General features: G+C 44.3%; 1 protein-coding gene and 1 pseudogene across 1 annotated transcript in view; both read right to left on the bottom strand.

Annotated features, from left to right (window-relative positions):
• Positions 1–7,621, bottom strand: part of LOC124973608 (WSC domain-containing protein 2-like) — a 41,800-nt pseudogene extending 34,179 nt beyond the window's left edge.
• Positions 7,622–7,725: 104 nt separating this feature from the next.
• The window catches only part of LOC124973607 (peroxynitrite isomerase THAP4-like), a 116,029-nt gene continuing 103,209 nt past the window's right edge, over positions 7,726–20,545 (bottom strand). The window contains exon 4 of the mRNA XM_047537450.1: positions 7,726–7,836. Coding sequence (XP_047393406.1) covers positions 7,726–7,836 — 111 coding nt within the window. The remainder of the gene's footprint in view (positions 7,837–20,545) is intronic.

The following is a 20,545-nucleotide window of genomic DNA, read 5'->3' as shown; positions in this document are numbered from 1 at the left end:
AGTGCTTTACCACTGAGCCATATTCCCAGCCCTTTTTATTTTATTATTTTGAGACAGAGTCTTGCTAAGTTGTTGAGGTTGGCCTCCAACTTTCCATCCTTCTGCCTCAGCCTCCTGAGTTGCTGGGATTACAGGTGTGCACCACCCCCCGAGTGCACAGTCTAATCAAACTCATTCTAATCAGCTTCTGCTCGGATTGGAAAGTCTGTCTGGAGAGCTGAGTGTTTCTCCCAGGAGAGCAGCCAGGGGTTTCTATGCTGAGAAACCATCAGATGCCCCCATTCCCTGGCCCTCACCTTGCCCTTCAAATAAGCCTCATGCAGACAGACTGAGCTGCTCGCACATTCCCTAGCCACATGCAAGTCCTCACAACCCTGTTTGCTTTCAACTCAGTGAGGCACGTTTGGCAATGCCATCAGGTACCTGGCCACAGGCACGATACCGGACCCTTGCACACATGCTCCCAAGGACCGCAACCACGCTAGGCAAGGGCTCTCCCATGGAGCCACGCCCCTGTCCCATTCAGTCTGCCTTCTTATGAACCCTTTTCACAGACAAGGAGACCAAGCACCACAACTCTTACCTGTGCCGGCCTCACAAGCTGATCTTACTTTGGGCGCACAGCATAAGTGCTGATTGGCAGCTACTGACGTCCCTTCTGCTTCCCTCTTTTCTGAATGAACCAGGAGCCAGGTACTCTGCCCAGCTTTCAAGGGCCTCCCTTCAAGTTCAATCTCAGGTCCGCCTTCCAGTTATTTCAAGGACATTGTGCTTCCTCTGGACACACGGGCTTCAAGATAAAAGGGCCACAGGAGAACGTCAGCAGACAGGCTGGCTTGGAGCCAGTGGCAACATGACTTTGGGGCTGTCAGTTTAGGATGAGGGTGGGTGCATCTGACCACCCAGAGGACAGTGGTCATGTTGGATAGGACTGGCACAATCTAATTACAGAAGTAAAAACATATGTACGCAGGTGCCTTCATAGCTCCCCTGTGACGTGGAAGGGTGGACCCTGTGGGCACTTTGCCTGCAGGACACTCCTCTTCCTGGTTTCCAGACCTTGACCCCCACAGGGCCTATCAGATTTCCCACCCAGAAGAGGTGGGAAACTGCTCACTGAATTGGTGCAGGTTAAAGCCTCTCCTGGCTAATGGCATTGGCATTGTGTGAGTCCAGAGCTACCAGCAGCCACTGTCTTCTGGGGTCAGCACCAACCTGTGTCAGAAGGACCAGCAGCTAGGGTAGAGAGGAGACAAGCAGAGCCTTCCAAAAGGATGCTCGGCATGAAGTCACAAGAACTCCAGGCCAGGGAGCCCCTTCTGCAGTCTGGTGACAGAGTCCCCTGAGATTTCTTCTTTAGTTGAAGCCCTGAGTAGGGTTTTTTGTCCTTTGCCACCACTGGAGTATGCTGACCAAGCTGTGCTGATCTCCAGCTTCGTCACTTAGTCACTTGCTGGAGTTCACCCAAGAGTGAGGGTCTCAGACCCAACCCAAGCCTAGGCCCGTCCCCTCCCCATGTGCCAAAGTGTGGGGCTATCTGCTACCTGTTCAGACCACCCTGGAGGGGGATGGGAGAGGCTGGGTCTCCTGGGATGTGTTTAGGCAGCCACTGTCCCCAAAGTCTGCACTTTGAAGTGCTGGGCTGCCCCTGCTTCCCCTCCAGCAGGCTGAACAGAGACTTGTTGATTGACCTCCAGGCCCTTATCTGTGGACAGGAGGGAGGGAAGGCTTGGGGCCCTTCCTTATGCTTTGGAGGACATGGGCGTGTTACATATCAGGGCCTGATGAGTTGGCAGAGCGCTGGGGCTTTCCTACCTGTCCTGGGAGAGACCTGGGGACCCCTTTCCTGCTACCCTTGGGTGCAGGCTGCCGCCCACATGACCATTACTCTTGTCCTTGGGGCTCTAGGGCCCTGCTGGGCTCATCGGCATGGGATCTGAGAGTCCCCTGCCATCTTCTTCAGTCTCCACTCAGGCCCCTCTTCAAATCCTGCTGTGGCAGCAGACTCTCTTGGAGACGGGGGTGAGGGGTGGTCAGGTGTGTCAAACAGGGACAGGATCCCAGGCCACTTGAGGGTGGATTTCCGGCCAAGCTTAGGCTATCAGCTCATCTCCACGATGGCCAGGCCCCCTGAGCTGGGCTATTTGTCTCAAGCCCAGAAACCAGCATCAGGACCCCTCCTCATGGCAAGGGGTCTTTCTTTCCTAACTTTGTCTTGTTGCTCCAGTTAATCTTTCACACAGTTCTGCTCTCCTGGAGCAAGGCAGTCTCCTCCCAGGGCTGAACACAAATGACCTGCTCCCCTTACTGAACAGCTCGTGAACAGACTGGTGACAGGAGGTAACTCGCTGTCCTGGAGTCAGGCAGATTTAGGCTCCAATCCCAAGGACAGTGCCATGGGAGTCTCTGAATGTCACTCAAGCTCTTGGAAGTAGGATTTTTCTCCCTGAAAAGTGGGAAAAAAATTCTATTAGGGATGTTATTCATTGAAAAAAAAAAAAAAAGAAAAAGAAACCAAGAGTCTTAATCCCCAGGACCTCAGAATGCTGCCTTATTTGACATAGGACCACTGCACATGTAATTGAGTTCTGAGGTCACACTGGAGGACAGTGGGCTCAATCCAATCTGACCACAGTCTTTATAAGAAGATGGCCACATGGGGTTGGGTGTGGTGGTGTACCCCTGCCATCCCAGCAATTTGGGAGACTGAGGCAGGAGGATCATGAGTTCAAAGCCAGCCTCAGCAACTTAGCCAGGCCCCAAGCGACTTGGCAAGACCCTGTCTCAAAATAAAAACTCTGTTTCAAAACAAAAAAATAGAATGTGCTGGGGATGTGATTCAGTGGTTAAATGCCTCTGGGTTCAATAACTAATACCAAAAACAAACACACACACAAAACAGGCACAGTGGTGCACGCCAGTCATCCCAGCCACTCAGGAGGCTAAGACAGGAGACTCACAAGTTTGAGGCCAGCCTCAGTAATTTAGCAAGGCACTGAGCAACTTAGAACTTTGTGAGACCCTGTCTCCAAATAAATAAATAAATGAACAAATAAATAAATCGAGCTGGGAATATAGCTCAGTGGTCAAGCACCCCTGGCCTATGAAGAGACAGAGACAGAAGAATGCCTTGTGGCAACAGAAGCAGATGCTGGAATAATAGCAGAAGCCACAGAAGGCGAAAGGCAGCAGGGTAAAGGCACAGGGCAATTGTCCCCAGAGCCCTCTGGAGCACATGGCTCTGCCAACCCCTTGATTTTGGACCTGTGAACTCTGGAGTTGTGTGAGCCTCAACCCCTGTGTTGAAGGACCCTTTTAGGGAACTTAGCTGTTGTGGCCCTGGAAAACACATGCATCGATTGTTACACAAAATGAGTCTGCACACTGAGCTGCACTTGAGATCTGCTAAGGCTGGAAACTAAAGTAGGTACTCTACTGCTGGGGACCTGGCCCTGGCAGGGTGGCCAGTGGGGTCCAGCCATCCTCCTCCTGGGCTCTGTCTGTTTTGACATATTCTAATTTTTCTACAGTGAGCATGCTTTGATAATCGAGGATTAGTGTTTGAATATATAATTTCTTTTTTTTACCTACCTGTCTTCCCCTAAGGGACTGTGAATATTCCTTAGAGGAAAAACGTTTGAATTATTTTTGAGTCAGCATCTCCCAGGAAGGGGCTAGGCATACAATAAATGCATGATGAGAATAAGGAAGGAAGGAAGGAAGGAAGGAAGGAAGGAAAGAAGGAAGAAAGTCTCCAACCATCTGCATTCAAATACAGGTTTACCCTCTCCCTTCTGCTGGGGAACCTGGAGAAAATTGCTTAACCGCTCTGTACCTGAGTTTCTTCCCATGAGCTGGAGTTAATCAGAGTACCTTAGTGTATTGCTATGAAGAAGTAATAGATGTACAGTGGCCAGCCCAGCACGTGGTACTTAGCACACACTCAATTTAACCTCCATAAACATCACAACAGACACAGGTGCTCAGTCCCTTTTATCCCTTGGAGGAAACTTAGTCTCAGAGCAGTGACGATACTGCCCAAGGCTGCACAGCCAGTGAGTTGCGGAACCGGATTCAAGCCCAGATCCACTGCTCGGAGCTCAGGCTGGGTGGGGCTTGTGAGGTGATGTATACCACCTCTGCCGGTGTCACCAGGATTTGGGCTTCCTGCCCAGCCCCTCCCCTCTGCCTTCCTTCCTCCAGCAGCGCCCTTGCTGGCTTGAGCAAGCCCGTGTGTTTAGCACCAGGTGGGAGAAGCTGCTGAGCTTTAATCCACTTGGTTGTCTGTCCTTGTTGGGCTCTGAATAAGTCCCTCCTGGACAGTCTGGATCTGTGTGTCCTTAATACCACCGATCCCAAGGCTGCCTGTGGAGAGAACCAGTCAGGGCTGCCTTATGCTTCTTTCTTTCTTCTCTCTTTGAATTTCATAAACTATACAGCATTGCTGGGTTCAGCATGCAGGGCTGACAAGCATAGCAACGGAGAAGGCTCACACACTTTGGAACTTAACAGACCTTATTTTAAACCTCAGCTTTTCCACGAACTACCTGTGTAGCCTCAGATGAGTTATTTATGGGTTACCATCTGCAAAATGGGACAATCTCTGAACTGAGTTGGACTAATTCAATGAAAGACTCACATGTGGTAAGTCTTTAATGATTAGTCAATAGATATCAGCTACTGATAAGAACAACAGCAACTAATAAGTGATCCATGGTATTAGTCAGAAGATGAGATGAGCATTTTGCACTTATCATTTCATTACGATATGAAAAGTAAATAAAGCTTGATGGCATGTAGTAGTTGCTCGAGAAAGAGTGACTAGTAGCAGAGGTAGCAGCATATGGTGGTTCAGCAGCATCTGTGGGAGATGGTTCCAGCATCCCCCGTGGATACCAAAATCAGCAGATGCCTGAGTTCCTTGCATAAAATGGTGTCATGTTTGTACAGAACCTGCGCACACACTTCTGGAACTTTAAGTCATCTCTAGATTATTTAGGACCCCCAATACAACGTGGATTCTATGTAAGTAGTTGTCACTCTGTATCACTGAGGGCAAAATGGCAAGAAAAAGTCTGCAACCTTTTTTATTCTTGATTATTTTCCATCTGTGTCTCATCGAATCTGAGGGTGTGGAACCCACAGACGCTGAGGGCTGACTGTTTCATTCTCACAACAAATAGGGACATGGTTGTGCACCATGTATTAACTGTGCCAGGGGGATTGGTACCCTATGGGGCATCTAGACAGGCACAGACCATGACCATTCCTACATGGGCCAGGCAGGAAGCTCCGGGGAGCAGGGTTTCAAGAAACCTGGAAGGGACAGTTTCCTGGAGATGGAAAAGCTGAGACTTGGTAGTCCTCCCGGGAGTGGGGGACCCAACATGTGTTCCTCCAACCAGTCATCCACCCAACCAGGAGTGGAGAGCCAGTTCAGCACAAGGCGCTGTCCCAGGTGCTGATGGAACTGAGACAAGGACAGGCAGCAGCCCTGCCTTCCAGGAGCTGGCAGGGTACCAGGGTGCTCTCCGCAGTGATAAGGGCGGTGACCAAAGAGAAGCTGGGGGGTGTGGTTGTGACCAGGTAGGAAGTGGAACCTGTTGGGTCACCCTGGGAGGCATCTGTGGAAGGCAGGGTTTGATTGGAGGCTCAAAGGAAGGGAAGAAGGGAGCCACAGAAAGATCTGGGGAAAGAGTATCCAGGGTGGAAGAACAGCCTACCCAGAGTTCCTGAGGTAGGAATGTACTGGGCATGCACTGTGAATGGCTGGAAGAATGCCGAGGGGGACATGTTCCAAGGTGGGGTTGGGAGGTGGCCAGGCAAGGGTCTGGCCTTGAATCATTACAAGGAGCTTTGGGGTTTTCCAAGGACAGGTGGAGCTGGGAGTGGCCAGCCTCTCCAGTGGGCGGTCCTCCTACCTGTGAGATAGGCTACTTCCCAGGCAGACCCCACGAGCATGCCTGAACATCTCTGATCATCTGTGCTGGGCTGGGGGTGCCAGGTGCTTTCCCGAACATCAGCTCCCTGTATGCTCAGAACTGCCTGGAAGGGAGCCATCATTACCCCCATTTTACAGATTTCAAAACAGAGGTCCAAGAAGGCCAAGCTGTTTGCCTGCACCACACGGCTGGATGGGGTGGAGGTGGAATAGTGTGAGTCCCAGTCCCCCACCTGTCCTGCTGTGTCCCCCCTGCCCTCTCCCTTCCCAGTGAACACTGGGTCTTCAAGAGGCAGAGATCTAGGGAAGTCCCCAGGGCAGGAGTGTGGCATCTTCTGGAGGCCTCTGGGCTGGGAGGAGCTCCTTCAGGCACCCCTCATCCCTCCATGGTGCAGAGAGGATTTTCTGTGAGCTGAATCCGTGGACACAAGGCTGGATGGGTGTTCCCTCTGCCTCAGTGTATTCTCCCAGACATCTGGCCTGAGTTCTGGGGGCCCTGTCCCTGTCAATCTCATGGATTGCCAGGTCCCTCCCCAGCACGCTGGGCAGATTGGGATGCCAGTAGACTTGGAGTGCTGTCACAGGGAGACCTGGTTTAAGCTCCAGGGCTACTACAGTTGAGAGCCAGCGTCTTCACTCCTGCCAGCCTGTGTCCACATCTGTCAACTAAGCACAGCATTCTGTGTATCATGTTCAGCCCATGGAATTCAGTGAAAATCAGCAAAACACTTTATGCCTGATGGGCTAAGAAAATGCAATCAAACATGGCCAGGGCAGTGGTGTCCCCTGAGGACCCATTGCCAAGGACCCAGAATGTGGACCATCAGTGGTGTGGTGCTGCTTGGTATCCAGGTGAACATGGGCTCTTGGAACCCATTTCGTCCTATATATCACAGGAATCAAGGCAGTCAAGTATAGATTTATGGAAATAACTCCAAACACGCCAAGTGCTTACAACAGGACTGGGCCCTGAAATACCAGAGAGCTGGCTAGTGTGATTTTTGTGTGTATTTCACAGTTTGGAGGAAGATGTGTGGGGGTGTGGGGTGGAGCTTGGAGCCCTGATGGACAGCTGGGCTCAAATGCAAACTTGTTGATTGACAAGCTGTGCAAATTTACACAGGCCGCTTAACTTATCTGAGCTACAGTTTTTTTCTACTATGAAGCGGGGGTGATACTGAAATCCTGCAGTGTCTCTATGAGCTTGGGACAGCTGGTTCCTATTAAATGCCAGTGCTAGAACTGTTTTACCCTCCAGCGTGTCCCTCTGACCCTCTCCCGGGCCCTGATCCATAGTGCTCTTACCTTGCTTCTCCTCCTTCTCCTGGAGGGCTCTTCCCTTGTGGGCTCAGCTCGAAGCTCCCCCATAGTCACCCAACTTGGCTCTCTCATTGTCATCCTTGCGCTTTAAGGAGGATCCGTGCCTGCGGGGATGCTGGAAGCTTCACCCTCCTGGAAGCCCTGGGCCAGGTGCAGGTTGCCCAAGAAAGGCAGCTCATTGCCCTGGGCGGGGCCTTCCCCAGCCAGGTTGGCCTGGCTCTGGGAGACAGCAGACTGGCCCACCAAGTCAGAGTGCAGGAAGACCAGGCTCCCTGTGGTTGGGTAGAGCACCAGGAAGGTGAAGAAGCACACGGGCTTCCTCCAGAAGTACCGCTGGAACTTGAACCAGAGCTTGGCCATAGCGGGGTCATTCCAGACTGGATCCCAGGTCTGGGTTGGATGGGAGGTGATGGAGGGGGCTCAGGGTTCTGGGCTTTCCCTAGGGATGGCACCCCTGGGGGTCCTCAGTTTTCTTCCGCCACAAAGGTGGCTGCCAAGGCCAAGAACAGGTCCAGCACTTGGTTGAAGTCAAGAGAAAGGCCACCCAAGGTCAAAGTTAAGGTCAAGCTGGGCTTCTTGAGATCAAGAAAGGGACCACTCAGGAGGGGGTCCCATATCCCTACATCTTGTTCTTCACCTCAGAATTCCCAAACGATGCTGAAAATGGCAATTTAGCAGAGGGTTCTGGGGCAGGCCACTCCTGACCCCTGCTGGCTCCCCAGGACTGGGGAGCTGGATGATCTCACCAGGGCTTTTGATTCTGGTCTCTTCTCCCAACTGGGCCCAAGCTCAGAGTGTCTGCCTTCTGGGATCAGAAACCGGCAGACCTCCAGCTGTCAGGCATCAGGACACTTGGCTGTCACCAGCAAAGGACCACAGACACCAGCATGAGGAGCCCCTCACCACGACAGAACTTACAGGAGACTTAAGCATCCGTCACCCATGATGCTGAAGGTCAGGGACAGGAGGAACCGGGGAATGGTGCAGAGCACCTCAGAGGTGGAGCGGAGGGGAGCCCAAGCTTGGACCTTCATCCCCAATGGAGAAGCAGGAGCTTGACTTCTACTGGGTCCTGGTATGGGGATAAACTTTATCTCAGCCAAGAAAACATTCTTATAGGCTGGTAACAGACAGATGTCCCTCAGGACCCATAGAGAGTTGGTTCCAGGAGCAGTCCCACCCCACAGATACCGAAATCCAGATGCTCAGATCTCTTCTAGAAAATGCACAAAGACTTTAATCATCACGAGATTGCTCTGATACTTGGTGCAATGCCAATGCTATATAGTTTTAATATTGTATTTAGGGAACAGGGACAAGAAATAAGTCTGTGCATATCATGTGTTCAGCACAATAAGTTTTTGGAGTATTTTCGGTCCATCATTGGTTGCATCTCTGGTTGCAAAATCTGCAGACAGAGAGGCCAACTGTACTCTGCCAACATCTCCTTTATGTTTGTCAAATGTAAATGCTGGCATGTGGATTATATCCCCAAAGCAATTCCTAGGTCCTGCGGAACTACGTGCTGGGTCCAACTGATTTTAAATTTGCCCAAATTCACTCATTTTCCCCCCAACAAATACTTAACAAGACCCTTCCTATACACCCAGATCTGTCCTAGGAGAGGAGATAAAGTGAGGAGCCAGAGGGATCAAAGCCCTTTGCTCACCGGTCTCAAGTTCTATGGGCAGGAATCAAATCCACAGGCTCTGTCCTCTACCCCATGAAGAACAGGAGGAGGGACAGTGGCATTACTCAGCAAAACATTCATTCATTCCATGTTTATTAAGCATCTACTATGTGCCAAGCTTTGTGCCAAGCCTTACTTCCTTCTTTTCATCAGTGCTATGGGAGGAAAGAATCTCCCTAGTTCACAGATAAGAAAACTGAGGTCTCCTCACTGGTGGGAGGTAGAGATGGTATTTGAAGCCAGGATGGTTCAAAATCTCAAAATCCATCTCTTAATCATGTCCTTTTTGACTCTGCCTTTCCCGCCATGCCATCTGGACATCACTTGAGAATACAGAGGCATCCTCCAGAGCCTTCAGCAATCTGCACTTCTTCCCAGTTACAGACAGGGGCTCACCTTTTCTCAGGGTCTCTCAGAGAAGGGCCTGAGGAGCATCTGATTCCCAATAACCTAGGAATCTGGTCCACATGAAGATTCCTGACTATTCTGATCCGTACCTCTAGCTGAGGGGGAAGCCTACAGGTGCCCTTAGAGGATGGGACGGGGAGAGAGTTGAGAACCACTGCTTTGAGAGTTAATGCTCAGGATTATCAGCCAGGAAGAAAAGCTGAGTTAGGGACTGGAATAACTCCATTTGGGCAATTTGAGCTGTTTCATATTCTCTGCAGCAGGGTTGCAAGACACTCCATCTCAGTCAACACAACTGGGTTCAATCGTCAGGTAGTGGAAGGTCGGAACTGGGACAGCCCCTCCTCATCTAGAGAGCAGCAGGAGAGTTCAGCTGCAGTTTAGAGTCTGCCATTCCCTTCATTCAGGAACTAAGTACTGAACACCTACTATGCACCAACCTCCTTGGCATTTGGAATAGATCAGTGAACAAAACAATAAAAAAGATGTATCCTGTGCAGTCAATCTATCCATTCAATCATCCATCCATCTCTCTGTTCATTCAGGTATTTATCCATTAATTCATCCAACCAAAGATCCATCCTTTCTTCCATCCATCCATCCATCCATCCATCCATCCATCCATCCACACATCAATCCATCCATCCATCCATCCATCCATTCATCCACACATAAATACATCCACCCATCCATCCATCCATCCATCCATTCATCCACACATCAATACATTCATCACTTATCCATCCATCCATCCATTCATCCACACATCAATACATTCATCACTTATCCACCCAGGCATTCATTTATTTTTCCATCCATTTACAAACACATGTGATTGCCCACTAGGTAATCCCAAGTCAAGTAGTAGAAAGGAAACAAAATAGGCAAAATAGATTAAGGAATTAATAATTCAAAGAATTAAAAAATTAACTTGAAGAGTTTTTAGGCAAAAAGGCAAACATATAGCAAATTTATTCAATTAAAGGAAAATGTTAAGTGTGTATTAGGAATTAGAAGAGCAATCCGCAGAAACATGGTTTACTATTGTAAGAAAATAATATGTACTACAGTGTACTCAAAATAAACTGCCGAATTATCACACTGCAGTTGAACTGCCAGTTTTTTTACCCAATTTCCTTACCATTAAGTCAATGAAGACAGAGCCTCTGTAGTCGCGGTCACCATATGCCGAGTACCCTGACAAACTCAACACACAAAGCAAAAGCACACCTTGTTCCATGACATGCAGGGCGTTCCCTGGAAGCACTTAGTGGGTTCTTTGCCATTCACCTGGAACTGAAAATGACTGAAGAAAATGGAAACCAGACTAGGACCATAAGAAAGGGAGAAACTGAAAATGGTCATGAGCCCTTATTTCTAGTACATGGGTTATTAGTTACCTAAAACTTAAAAGGGGGAAGTAACACAAATTATTTTAAAAGGTAAACAGAATGTGAACCCAATTCACATTATAAAACTAACAATTTAGAAATTGCATAACAAGTTGTTAAAAATCTCTTACCAATGCCTAATTAAAGACCATTTGTGGGACTGAACATTCGGGGTTCTCACAGTGTAAAGTCTAGGTTTTGAATACAGTTGTTGTTATTTACTAAACACAGAGTCTGACATAATTTCTAAACTCAGGTCAGCTTTCTCACTCATGCGGGATGCAGCTGTTGCAATGGATTTTCCTTCAGTTGGTTTTCCTAGGTATAAAATTCAATCCATCACAAATGATCATTTCTGCCTTATTAGACATGGTTTGTTTCATTAACCAGAGATTATAGGATGTGCTTATGTGTTTTGTCACTGTGGAATACTATAGATCATGAACTATCACAACTTTGTGATAGGAGCTTACAGCCTGGTAAAGTGGGCATTTACTTACCCAAGGTGATTAAATTTGCTCAGACTACCAGTTTCCTTATCTACAAAGGAAAAAGGAAGGATTCCCATGGTTGCCCAGGTAGTAAGTGACAGAATCAGAGTTTGAAAAAGTCCAAAAAGTTGAGCTCCACAGGTCATGGTTCACCTGTCTCTCCCAGGTTTTATAGCTGAGAAATAGTAAAAGTCAGTGTTGAAGCCCAGACAGGTTTCCTCTGGAGTATGCACTTAACCACCAACCTGAATTACTAACAAAAATCTATAAAACACCTCTTGATTTAGGCAGTAGTTGAATTGGATAACTTCATGCACACAACTTTAAACATTTCTTATGGAATAGAATACTAGAAAAATTTAAATACAATACTAGTAGTCACCAATTTATTGGCACTTGCTGGTGACCAAGAATTTTGCTAAGACCTTAAATTCTCTAAACCTCCTTTTCCTCACATATGAATTGGAAATAGATTATAATTTCCAATGAGATGAACTTTTCTTTTTTGGGGGGAGTACTGGGTATTAAACTGAGGGGTGCTTAACCACGGAGCAACATTCCCAGCCCTTTTTTCAGGTTTTTTCTTTTTTTCTTTTTTTGACGTAAGTCTTACTAAGTTTCTGAGATGTCTTTTTTTGTTTGTTTTTAAATAAAAATAGGTTGATGGACCTTATTTTATTCATTTATTTACATGCAGTGCTGAGAATCCGACCCAGTGCCTCACACTGGTCAAGTACCCAACCACTGAGCCACAACCCAGCCCTCTGAAACTGTCTTTGAACTTGCAATCCTCTAGCATCTGCCTCCCAAATCACTGGGATTACAGGTGTGTGCCACCACACCTGATGAGATGAACATTTTACAAAGACAAAAAAGTTGAAGTAATTTTATACAATAAAATAATGATTGGAAAAGGAGGGCTGGTATCCAAATCAAGTTGTCAAATTCCAGTCCCATTGTAATAATTACTATGGTGTATTTTCTAGTGGTGCCACTTAATAATTTAAGAAATTGAAGAGCTTTTTCCTTAGTACACATCCAGTGTAAGTCCTTGGATTAGAATTAGGTCTAACCTTGGAGACTCGAATGACCATGTTTTTATTCCATTACACCAGAGACTCTCAGGACTAAAAATGATTTTGTTTTGTGTTTTATTTTGTTTTTGGTGCACAGCAGAAAATAGAAATGAGGCCAAAAGTATTGACCAGAAAAGTTTTCAGCATTGGAATCATAGGATGGACAGAAAATATAATGGTGAGATGATTAGGATGTTGAAACTGGAGACCAGGATCTGAATAACTTGACTTTATATGTATTGAAAGTTCTAGGCAGTGCTAGAGATCCCCCAAATGCAGACATTGAAATCCCAATCCCAAGAGTTATGGAATTATAAGGTAGAAATTTTGGAACCCAAGATGGCGGACTAGAGGGTGACTACATCTCCAGTCACTCCAGAACCCAGAATTCAAGAAGGGGAGGCATTGAGAGACTCGGACTAAAATAGAGCCACGGGGTGAGTCTCCCCCACCGGGTGAAGCTCGGCCTGGGGGGCAGGCACAGATGGGGTGGCTTATCAGAGCAGGGCAGGGTACCTAGAATCTTCCCCAGGTAGCCTTGTACACTCCAGTGGTGGGCTCCTCCCACATGGCCAGCTGTGCGGTACAGGCCCCACAGTGAGAGCCTTTCCACACAAAGCCAGCTCCAAGCCCTGGAACCAGGAGCGGGCTAGGAGCAGCTTTCTTCGGAAGCACTTCATTATCAAGTTCCTCCAAGACTTCAGGCTACTGAAGGCTGGGAGGTGATACACTGGAAATCCACAAGGACACTATAAGACAATAGAGGAAATCTGCAATATCTGAGTCCCACTGACATCTGACCAATATGAGAAAACAAGGGAAGAAAATGTCCCAAACAAACCTAGATACTATATCAATAAAACCCAATGACAGCACAGCAGAAGAAATGTCAGAAAGGGAGTTCAGAATGTACATAATTAAAACAATCAGGGAAGCAAACGAGGAGATGAAAGAGAAAATGCAGGCATTGAAGGAGATGAAAGAGCAAATGCAGGCATTAAATGATCGCACCAATCAACAGTTAAAAGAGCAAATACGGGAAGCAAGAGATCATTTCAATAAAGAGTTAGAGATACTGAAAAAAAAAAAAAAAAAACAGAAATCCCTGAACTGAAGAAAACAATAAACCAAGTTAAAAACTCATAGAAAGCATAACCAATAGGATAGAACACCTGGAAGACAGAACCTCAGACATTGAAGACAAAATATTTAATCTTGAAAAAAAGTTGACCAAACAGAGAAGATGGTAAGAAATCATGAACAGAATCTACAAGAACTATGCGATATCATGAAAAGGCCAAATTTAAGCATTATTGGGATTGAGGAAGGCTTAGAGAAACAAACTAAAGGAATGAACAATCTATTCAATGAAATAATATCAGAAAAATTCCAAAATCTGAGGAACGAAATGGAAAACCAAGTACAAGAGGCTTATAGGACTTCAAATATACAAAATTACAACAGACCCACACCAAGGCATATTATTATGAAAATACCTAACATACAAAATAAAGACAGAATTTTAAAGGCTGCGAGAGAAAGGAATCAGATTATATTCAGGGGGAAACCAATAAGAATATCAGCAGATTTTTCAATCGAGACCCTAAAAGCTAGAAGGGCCTGGAACAACATTTACCAAGCCCTGAAAGAAAACGGATGCCAACCAAGAATCTTATACCCAGCAAAACATACTTTCAGATTTGACGATGAAATAAGACCCTTCCATGATAAGCAAAAGCTAAAGGAATTTACGAAAAGAAAGCCAGCATTACAGAACATTCTCAGCAAAATATTCCATAAGGAAGAAATGAAAATCAATGATGCAAATCAGCAACGCGAGGAACTATCCTAAAGGAATAGCCAAATAAAGGAGAAACCAAATCATGTCAAAAAACAAAAATGAGTCAAATGACTGGGCATACAAATCATATCACAGTAATAACCCTGAATATCAATGGCCTGAATTCATCGATCAAAAGACATAGACTGGCAGATTGGATTAAAAAGAAAAATTCAACAATATGCTGCCTGCAAGAGACTCATCTCATAGAAAGAGATACCCATGGACTAAAGGTGAAAGGATGGGAAAAAACATACCATGCACACGAACACAGCAAAAGAGTTCCAGTATCCATCCTCATTTCAGATAATGTGGACTTCAAGCCAAAACTAGTCAGAAGGGATAAAGAAGGACATTACATACTGCTTAAGGGAAGCATAAATCAGCAAGACATAACAATCATAAACATCTATGCCCAGAACAATGGCTCATTCATGTACGTCAAACAAATCCTTCTCAATTCCAGAAATCAAATAGACCACAACGCAATAATACTAGGCGATTATAACACACCTCTCTCACCACTGGATAGATCTTCCAAACAAAAATTGAATAAAGAAACCAAAGATATCAATAACACAATCAACAATTTAGACTTAACTGACATATATAGAATATACCATCCAACAAAGAACAAATACACTTTCTTCTCAGCAGCACATGGATCCTTCTCTAAAATAGACCATATTTTATGCCACAAAGCTACTTTTAGCAAATACAAGAAAATAGAGATACTACCTTGTACTCTATCAGATCATAATGGATTGAAATTAGAAATAAATGACAGAATAAAAAACAGAAACTTCTCCAATACCTGGAGATTAAATAATACACTATTATATGATGAATGGACAACAGAAGACATCAGGAGGGCAATTAAAAAATTCTTAGAAGTAAACGAGAACAAAGACACATCATATCAAAATCTCTGGGACACTATGAAAGCAGTACTTAAGGGAAGATTTATTTCATGGGGCACATTCAAAAAAGAAGTAGAAATCAAAATAAATGACTTACCACTACAGCACAAAGCCCTAGAAAAAGAAGAGCAGACCAACACCAAAAGTAGTAGAAGACAGGAAATAGTTAAAATCAGAGCCAAAATCAACGAACTTGAAACAAAAGAAACAATCGGGAATATTAACAAAATAAATAGTTGGTTCTTTGAAAAATAAACAAAATTGATAAACCCTTAACCACACTAACAAAGAGAAAAAGGGAGAAAACTCAAATTACTAAAATTTGGAATGAACTAGGAAATATCACAACAGACACGAGTGAAATACAAAACATAATTAGAAGCTATTTTGAAATACAGAATAGAGGACACGGACACAAACCCAAATAAATACAATTTTCTCATACTAGACAAAGGGGCCAAAAATATGCAATGGAGAAAAGATAGCCTCTTCAACAAATGGTGCTGGGAGAATTGGAAATCCATATGCAACAGAATGAAATTAAACCCATATCTCTCACCATACACGAAACTAAACACAAAATGGATTAAGGATCTCGGAATCAGACCAGAGACCGTGCATCTTATAAAAGAAAAAGTAGGTCCAGAGCTTCAACATGTCAGCTTAGGACCAGACTTCCTCAACAGGACTCCCATAGCATAAGAAATAAAAGCAAGAATTAATAACTGGGATAGATTCAAACTAAAAAGCTTTCTCTCAGCAAAGGAAACTATCAGCAATGCGAAGAAAGAGCCTACAGAGTGGGAGAAAATCTTTGCCAATCATACTTCAGATAGAGCGCTAATCTCCAGAATCTATAAAGAACTCAAAAAACTCTACACCAAGAATGTAAATAATCCAATTGACAAATGGGCTAAAGAAATGAATAGACACTTCACAGAAGAAGATATACAAGCAATCAACAAACATATGGAAAAATGTTCAACATCTCTAGTAATAAGAGAAATGCAAATCAAAACCACCCTAAGATTCCATCTCACCCCAATTAGAATGGCGATTATCAAGAATACAAGCAACAACAGGTGTTGGCGAGGATGTGGGGAGAAAGGTACACTCTTACATTGCTGGTGGGGCTGCAAATTAGTGCAGCCACTCTGGAATGCAGCGTGGAGATTCCTTAGAAAACTTGGAATGGAACCACCATTTGACCCAGCTATCCCACTCCTTGGCCTATACCCAAAGGAATTAAAATCAGCATATTACAGAGATACAGCCACATCAATGTTCATAGCTGCTCAGTTCACAATAGCCAGATTGTGGAACCAACCTAGATGTCCTTCAATTGATGAATGGATAAAGAAACTGTGGTATATATATACAATGGAATATTACTCAACCATAAAGAATGATAAAATTATGGCATTTGCAGGCAAATGGATGAAACTAGAGAATATCATGCTATGTGAGATAAGCCAATCTCAAAAAACCAAATGAAGAATGATATCGCTAATAAGTGGATGATGACACATAATGGGGGGTGGGAAGGGTTAGTGTTGGGGTTGGAGTTGGGTTTAGGGAGGGGGGCAGGAATGGAGGAAGGAAGGACCGTATAGATGGAGGGGAGGGGTGGGAGGGGAGGGGGGGAAGGGAAAAAATGGCAGAATGAATCAAACAACATTACCCTATGTAAATTTATGATTACACAAATGGTATGCCTTTATGCCATGTACAGACAGAGAAACAACATGTATCCCATTTGTTTACAATAAAAAAAAGACAACAACAACAAAAAAAAAGAAAATCTATACTCCAACAAAACAGAAAACCTCGAAGACATGAACAAGTTTCTAGAGCCATATGAATTACCTAAACTGAATGAGGAGGACATACACAACTTAAATAAATCAATTTCAAGCAATGAAATAGAAGAGGTCATCAAAAGTCTGCCAACAAAAAAAAGTCTAGGACCAGATGTGTTCTCAGCCGAGTTCTACAAAACCTTTAAAGAAGAGCTCATTCCAATACTCCTCAAAGTATTCCATGAAATAGAAGAGGAGGGAACCCTCCCAAACTCGTTCTATGAAGCCAATATGAACTTGATACCTAAACCAGACAGAGACACATCGAGGAAAGAAAATTTCAGACCAATATCCATAATGAACATCGACGCAAAAATTGTCAACAAATCTCATACTAAAATATATTAAAAAGATAGTGCACCATGATCTAGTGGATTTTATCTCAGGGATGCAAAGTTGGTTCAACATCCAGAAATCAATAAAGGTCATTCACCATATCAACAGACTTAAAGCTAAGAATCACATGATTATTTCAATAGATGCAGGAAAAGCATTCAATAAAATACAGCATCCCTTCATGCTCAAAACACTAGAAAAAATTGGGGTAGTGGGAACATTCCTAAACATTGTAAAGGCCATCTATGCTAAGCCCATGGCCAATATCATTCTAAATGGTGAAAAACTGAAAGCATTCCCCCTAAAAACTGGAACAAGGCAGGGATGCCCTCTTTCACCACTTCTATTCAACATCGTCCTTGAAACTCTAGCCAGAGCAATTAGACAAACCAAAGAAATTAAAGGGATACGAATAGGAAAAGAAGAACTCAAACTATCCCTGTTCGCTGACAACATGATTATATATTTAGAGGAACCTGGAAATTCCACCAGAAAACTTTTAGAACTCATAAGTGAATTCAGTAAAGTAGCAGTTTACAAGATCAATGCTCATAAATCCAATGCATTTGTATACATAAGTGATGAATCTTCAGAAAGAGAAATTAAGAAAACTACCCCATTAGCAATAGCATCGAAAAAAATAAAATACTTGGGAATCAATCTCACAAAAGAGGTGAAAGACATCTACAATGAGAACTACAGAACACTAAAGAAAGAAATTAAAGAAAACCTTAGAAGATGGAAAGATCTCCCATGTTCTTGGATAGGCAGAATTAATACTGTCAAAATGGCCATACTACCTAAAGTGCTATACAGATTCAATGCAATTCCAATTAAAATCCCAATGATGTACCTTACGGAAATAGAGCAAGAAATCATGAAATTCATCTGGAAGAATAAAAAACCCAGAATAGCTAAAGCAATCCTCAGTAGAAAGAGCGTAGCATGGGGCATCGCAATACCAGATCTTCAACTCTACTACAAAACAATAGTAACAAAAACGGCATGGTATTGGTACCAAAATAGACAGGTAGATCAATGGTGCAGAATAGAGGACGTGGACACAAAGCCAAATAAATACAATTTTCTCATACTAGACAAAGGGGCCAAAAATATGTAATGGAGTAAAGAGCCTCTTCAACAAATGGTGCTGGGAAAACTGGAAAACCATAGGCAACAGAATGAAATTAAACCCCTATCTCTCACCCTACACAAAACTCAACTCAAAATGGATCAAAGTCCTCGAAATCAGACCAGAGACCCTGCATCTTATAGCAGATATAGTAGGTCCAAACCTTCAACTTGTTGGCTTAGGATCAGACTTCCTTAACAGGACTCCCATAACACAAGAAATAAAAGCAAGAATCAACAACTGGGATAGATTCAAACTAAAAAGCTTTCTCTCAGCAAAGGAAACTCTCAGTAATGTGAAGAGAGAGCCTACAGAGTGGGAGAATATCTTTGCCAATCATACTTCAGATAGAGCGCTAATTTCCAGAATCTATAAAGAACTCAAAAAACTCTACACCAAGAATACAAATAATCCAATCAACAAATGGGCTAAGGAAATGAACAGACATTTCACAGAAGAAGATATACAAGCAATCAACAGATATATGAAAAAATGTTCAACATCTCTAGTAATAAGAGAAATGCAAATCAAACCACCCTAAGATTCCATCTCACCCCAATTAGAATGGCGATTATCAAGAATACAAGCAACAACAGGTGTTGGCGAGGATGTGGGGAGAAAGGTACACTCATACATTGCTGGTGGGGTTGCAAATTAGTGCAGCCACTTTGGAAAGCAGTATGGAGATTCCTCAGAAAGCTTGGAATGCAACCACCATTTGAGCCAGCTATCCCACTCCTTGGTCTATACCCAAAGGACTTAAAATCAGCATACTACAGAGATACAGCCACATCAATGTTCATTGCATCTCAATTCACCATAGCCAGATTGTGGAACCAACCTAGATGCCCTTCAATTGATGAATGGATAAAGAAACTGTGGCATATATATACAATGGAATATTACTCCGCAATGAAGAATGATAAAATTATGGCATTTGCAGGCAAATGGGTGTAATTGGAGAATATCATGCTAAGTGAGATATGCCAATCTCAAAAAACTAAAGGATGAATGTTCTTGCTGATAAATGGATGAGGACATATAATGGGGGGTGGGAGGGGGTAGCGTTAGGGTTAGGGTTAGGTCTAGGGTTAGGGATAAGGAGGGTGGTAAGAATGGAGGAAAGAAGGACTGTAAAGAGGGAAAAGAGGGGTGGGAGGGATGGGGGGGAAGGGAAAAACATAATGAATCAAACAACATTATCCTATGTAAATTTATGATTACACAAATGGTATGCCTTGACTCCATGTACAAATAGAGAAACAACATGTATCCAATTTGTATACAATAATAAAAAAAAAACTAAAAAAAAAAAGGTGGAAATTTTGGAGAGGTGATTAGATCATGAAGGCTTCCCCAATAGAGGGACTTGATGGCCTTATAAAAGAGACCCCAGAGAATCAGATTGCTTCTTTCACCATGTGAAGACACAGGGAGATGGTGCTATGTATGTACCAGGGAGTTGGCTGTAGGGCAGGACTAACATGGTTGTAGTTAGGATCACTTACCGAGGTTTCCGGTGGGCTATGTTTTTAGTATGTAGTCAGGGTCATAAACACCCTGGTTCAGCATAAGTACTCAAGGTCACAAACATTCCCTTGTGAGCATGTGCCCACTATGCAACCTGTTGGCAATGGGCCTTCTTGGTCTGACCTGCACTTGAAAAAGGCCTAGGGAAAGGACTCAGGATGAAATGGGGCTGGAGCAAGAGACTGGGAGCTTCTGCCATTTCTGAACGAAGCATGTCTATTATCACAACTGTGTCTTGCATCTTCTTCCACCTGCCAGGATTCCAAATCTATTTCCAATGGGTCTAAGTTTCCACCCAACACTGGCCCTCGACAGATTCCAAATCTGGGAGAGTTTTGATTTTGGACTTCAATGCCTCTATTTATCTGAGAAATAAGACAGTTAGTGGTCTATAAGACAGCCAGTGCACGGCATTTTTGCTGAGGAGGTCTGAACGAACCAAGACAGGGAGCCCATAAACTCCCACCTCCAGATACTCAAGCCCGTGTACATTCTCTTCTTCCTGCATGGTCTGTACCACCTGTTTGTGATAAACAGGACCTAACGGAAGTGAGAGAGAAAACTTCCATGATTAGGCTGTGAAGACTGACACACAGCTTGGCGGCCCTCAC

This window comes from Sciurus carolinensis, unplaced genomic scaffold, assembly GCF_902686445.1.
Source record: "Sciurus carolinensis unplaced genomic scaffold, mSciCar1.2, whole genome shotgun sequence".
NCBI lineage: Eukaryota > Metazoa > Chordata > Mammalia > Rodentia > Sciuridae > Sciurus > Sciurus carolinensis.
Note: the sequence above shows the minus strand (reverse complement) of the source record. Positions and strands in the feature narration are given on the sequence as shown.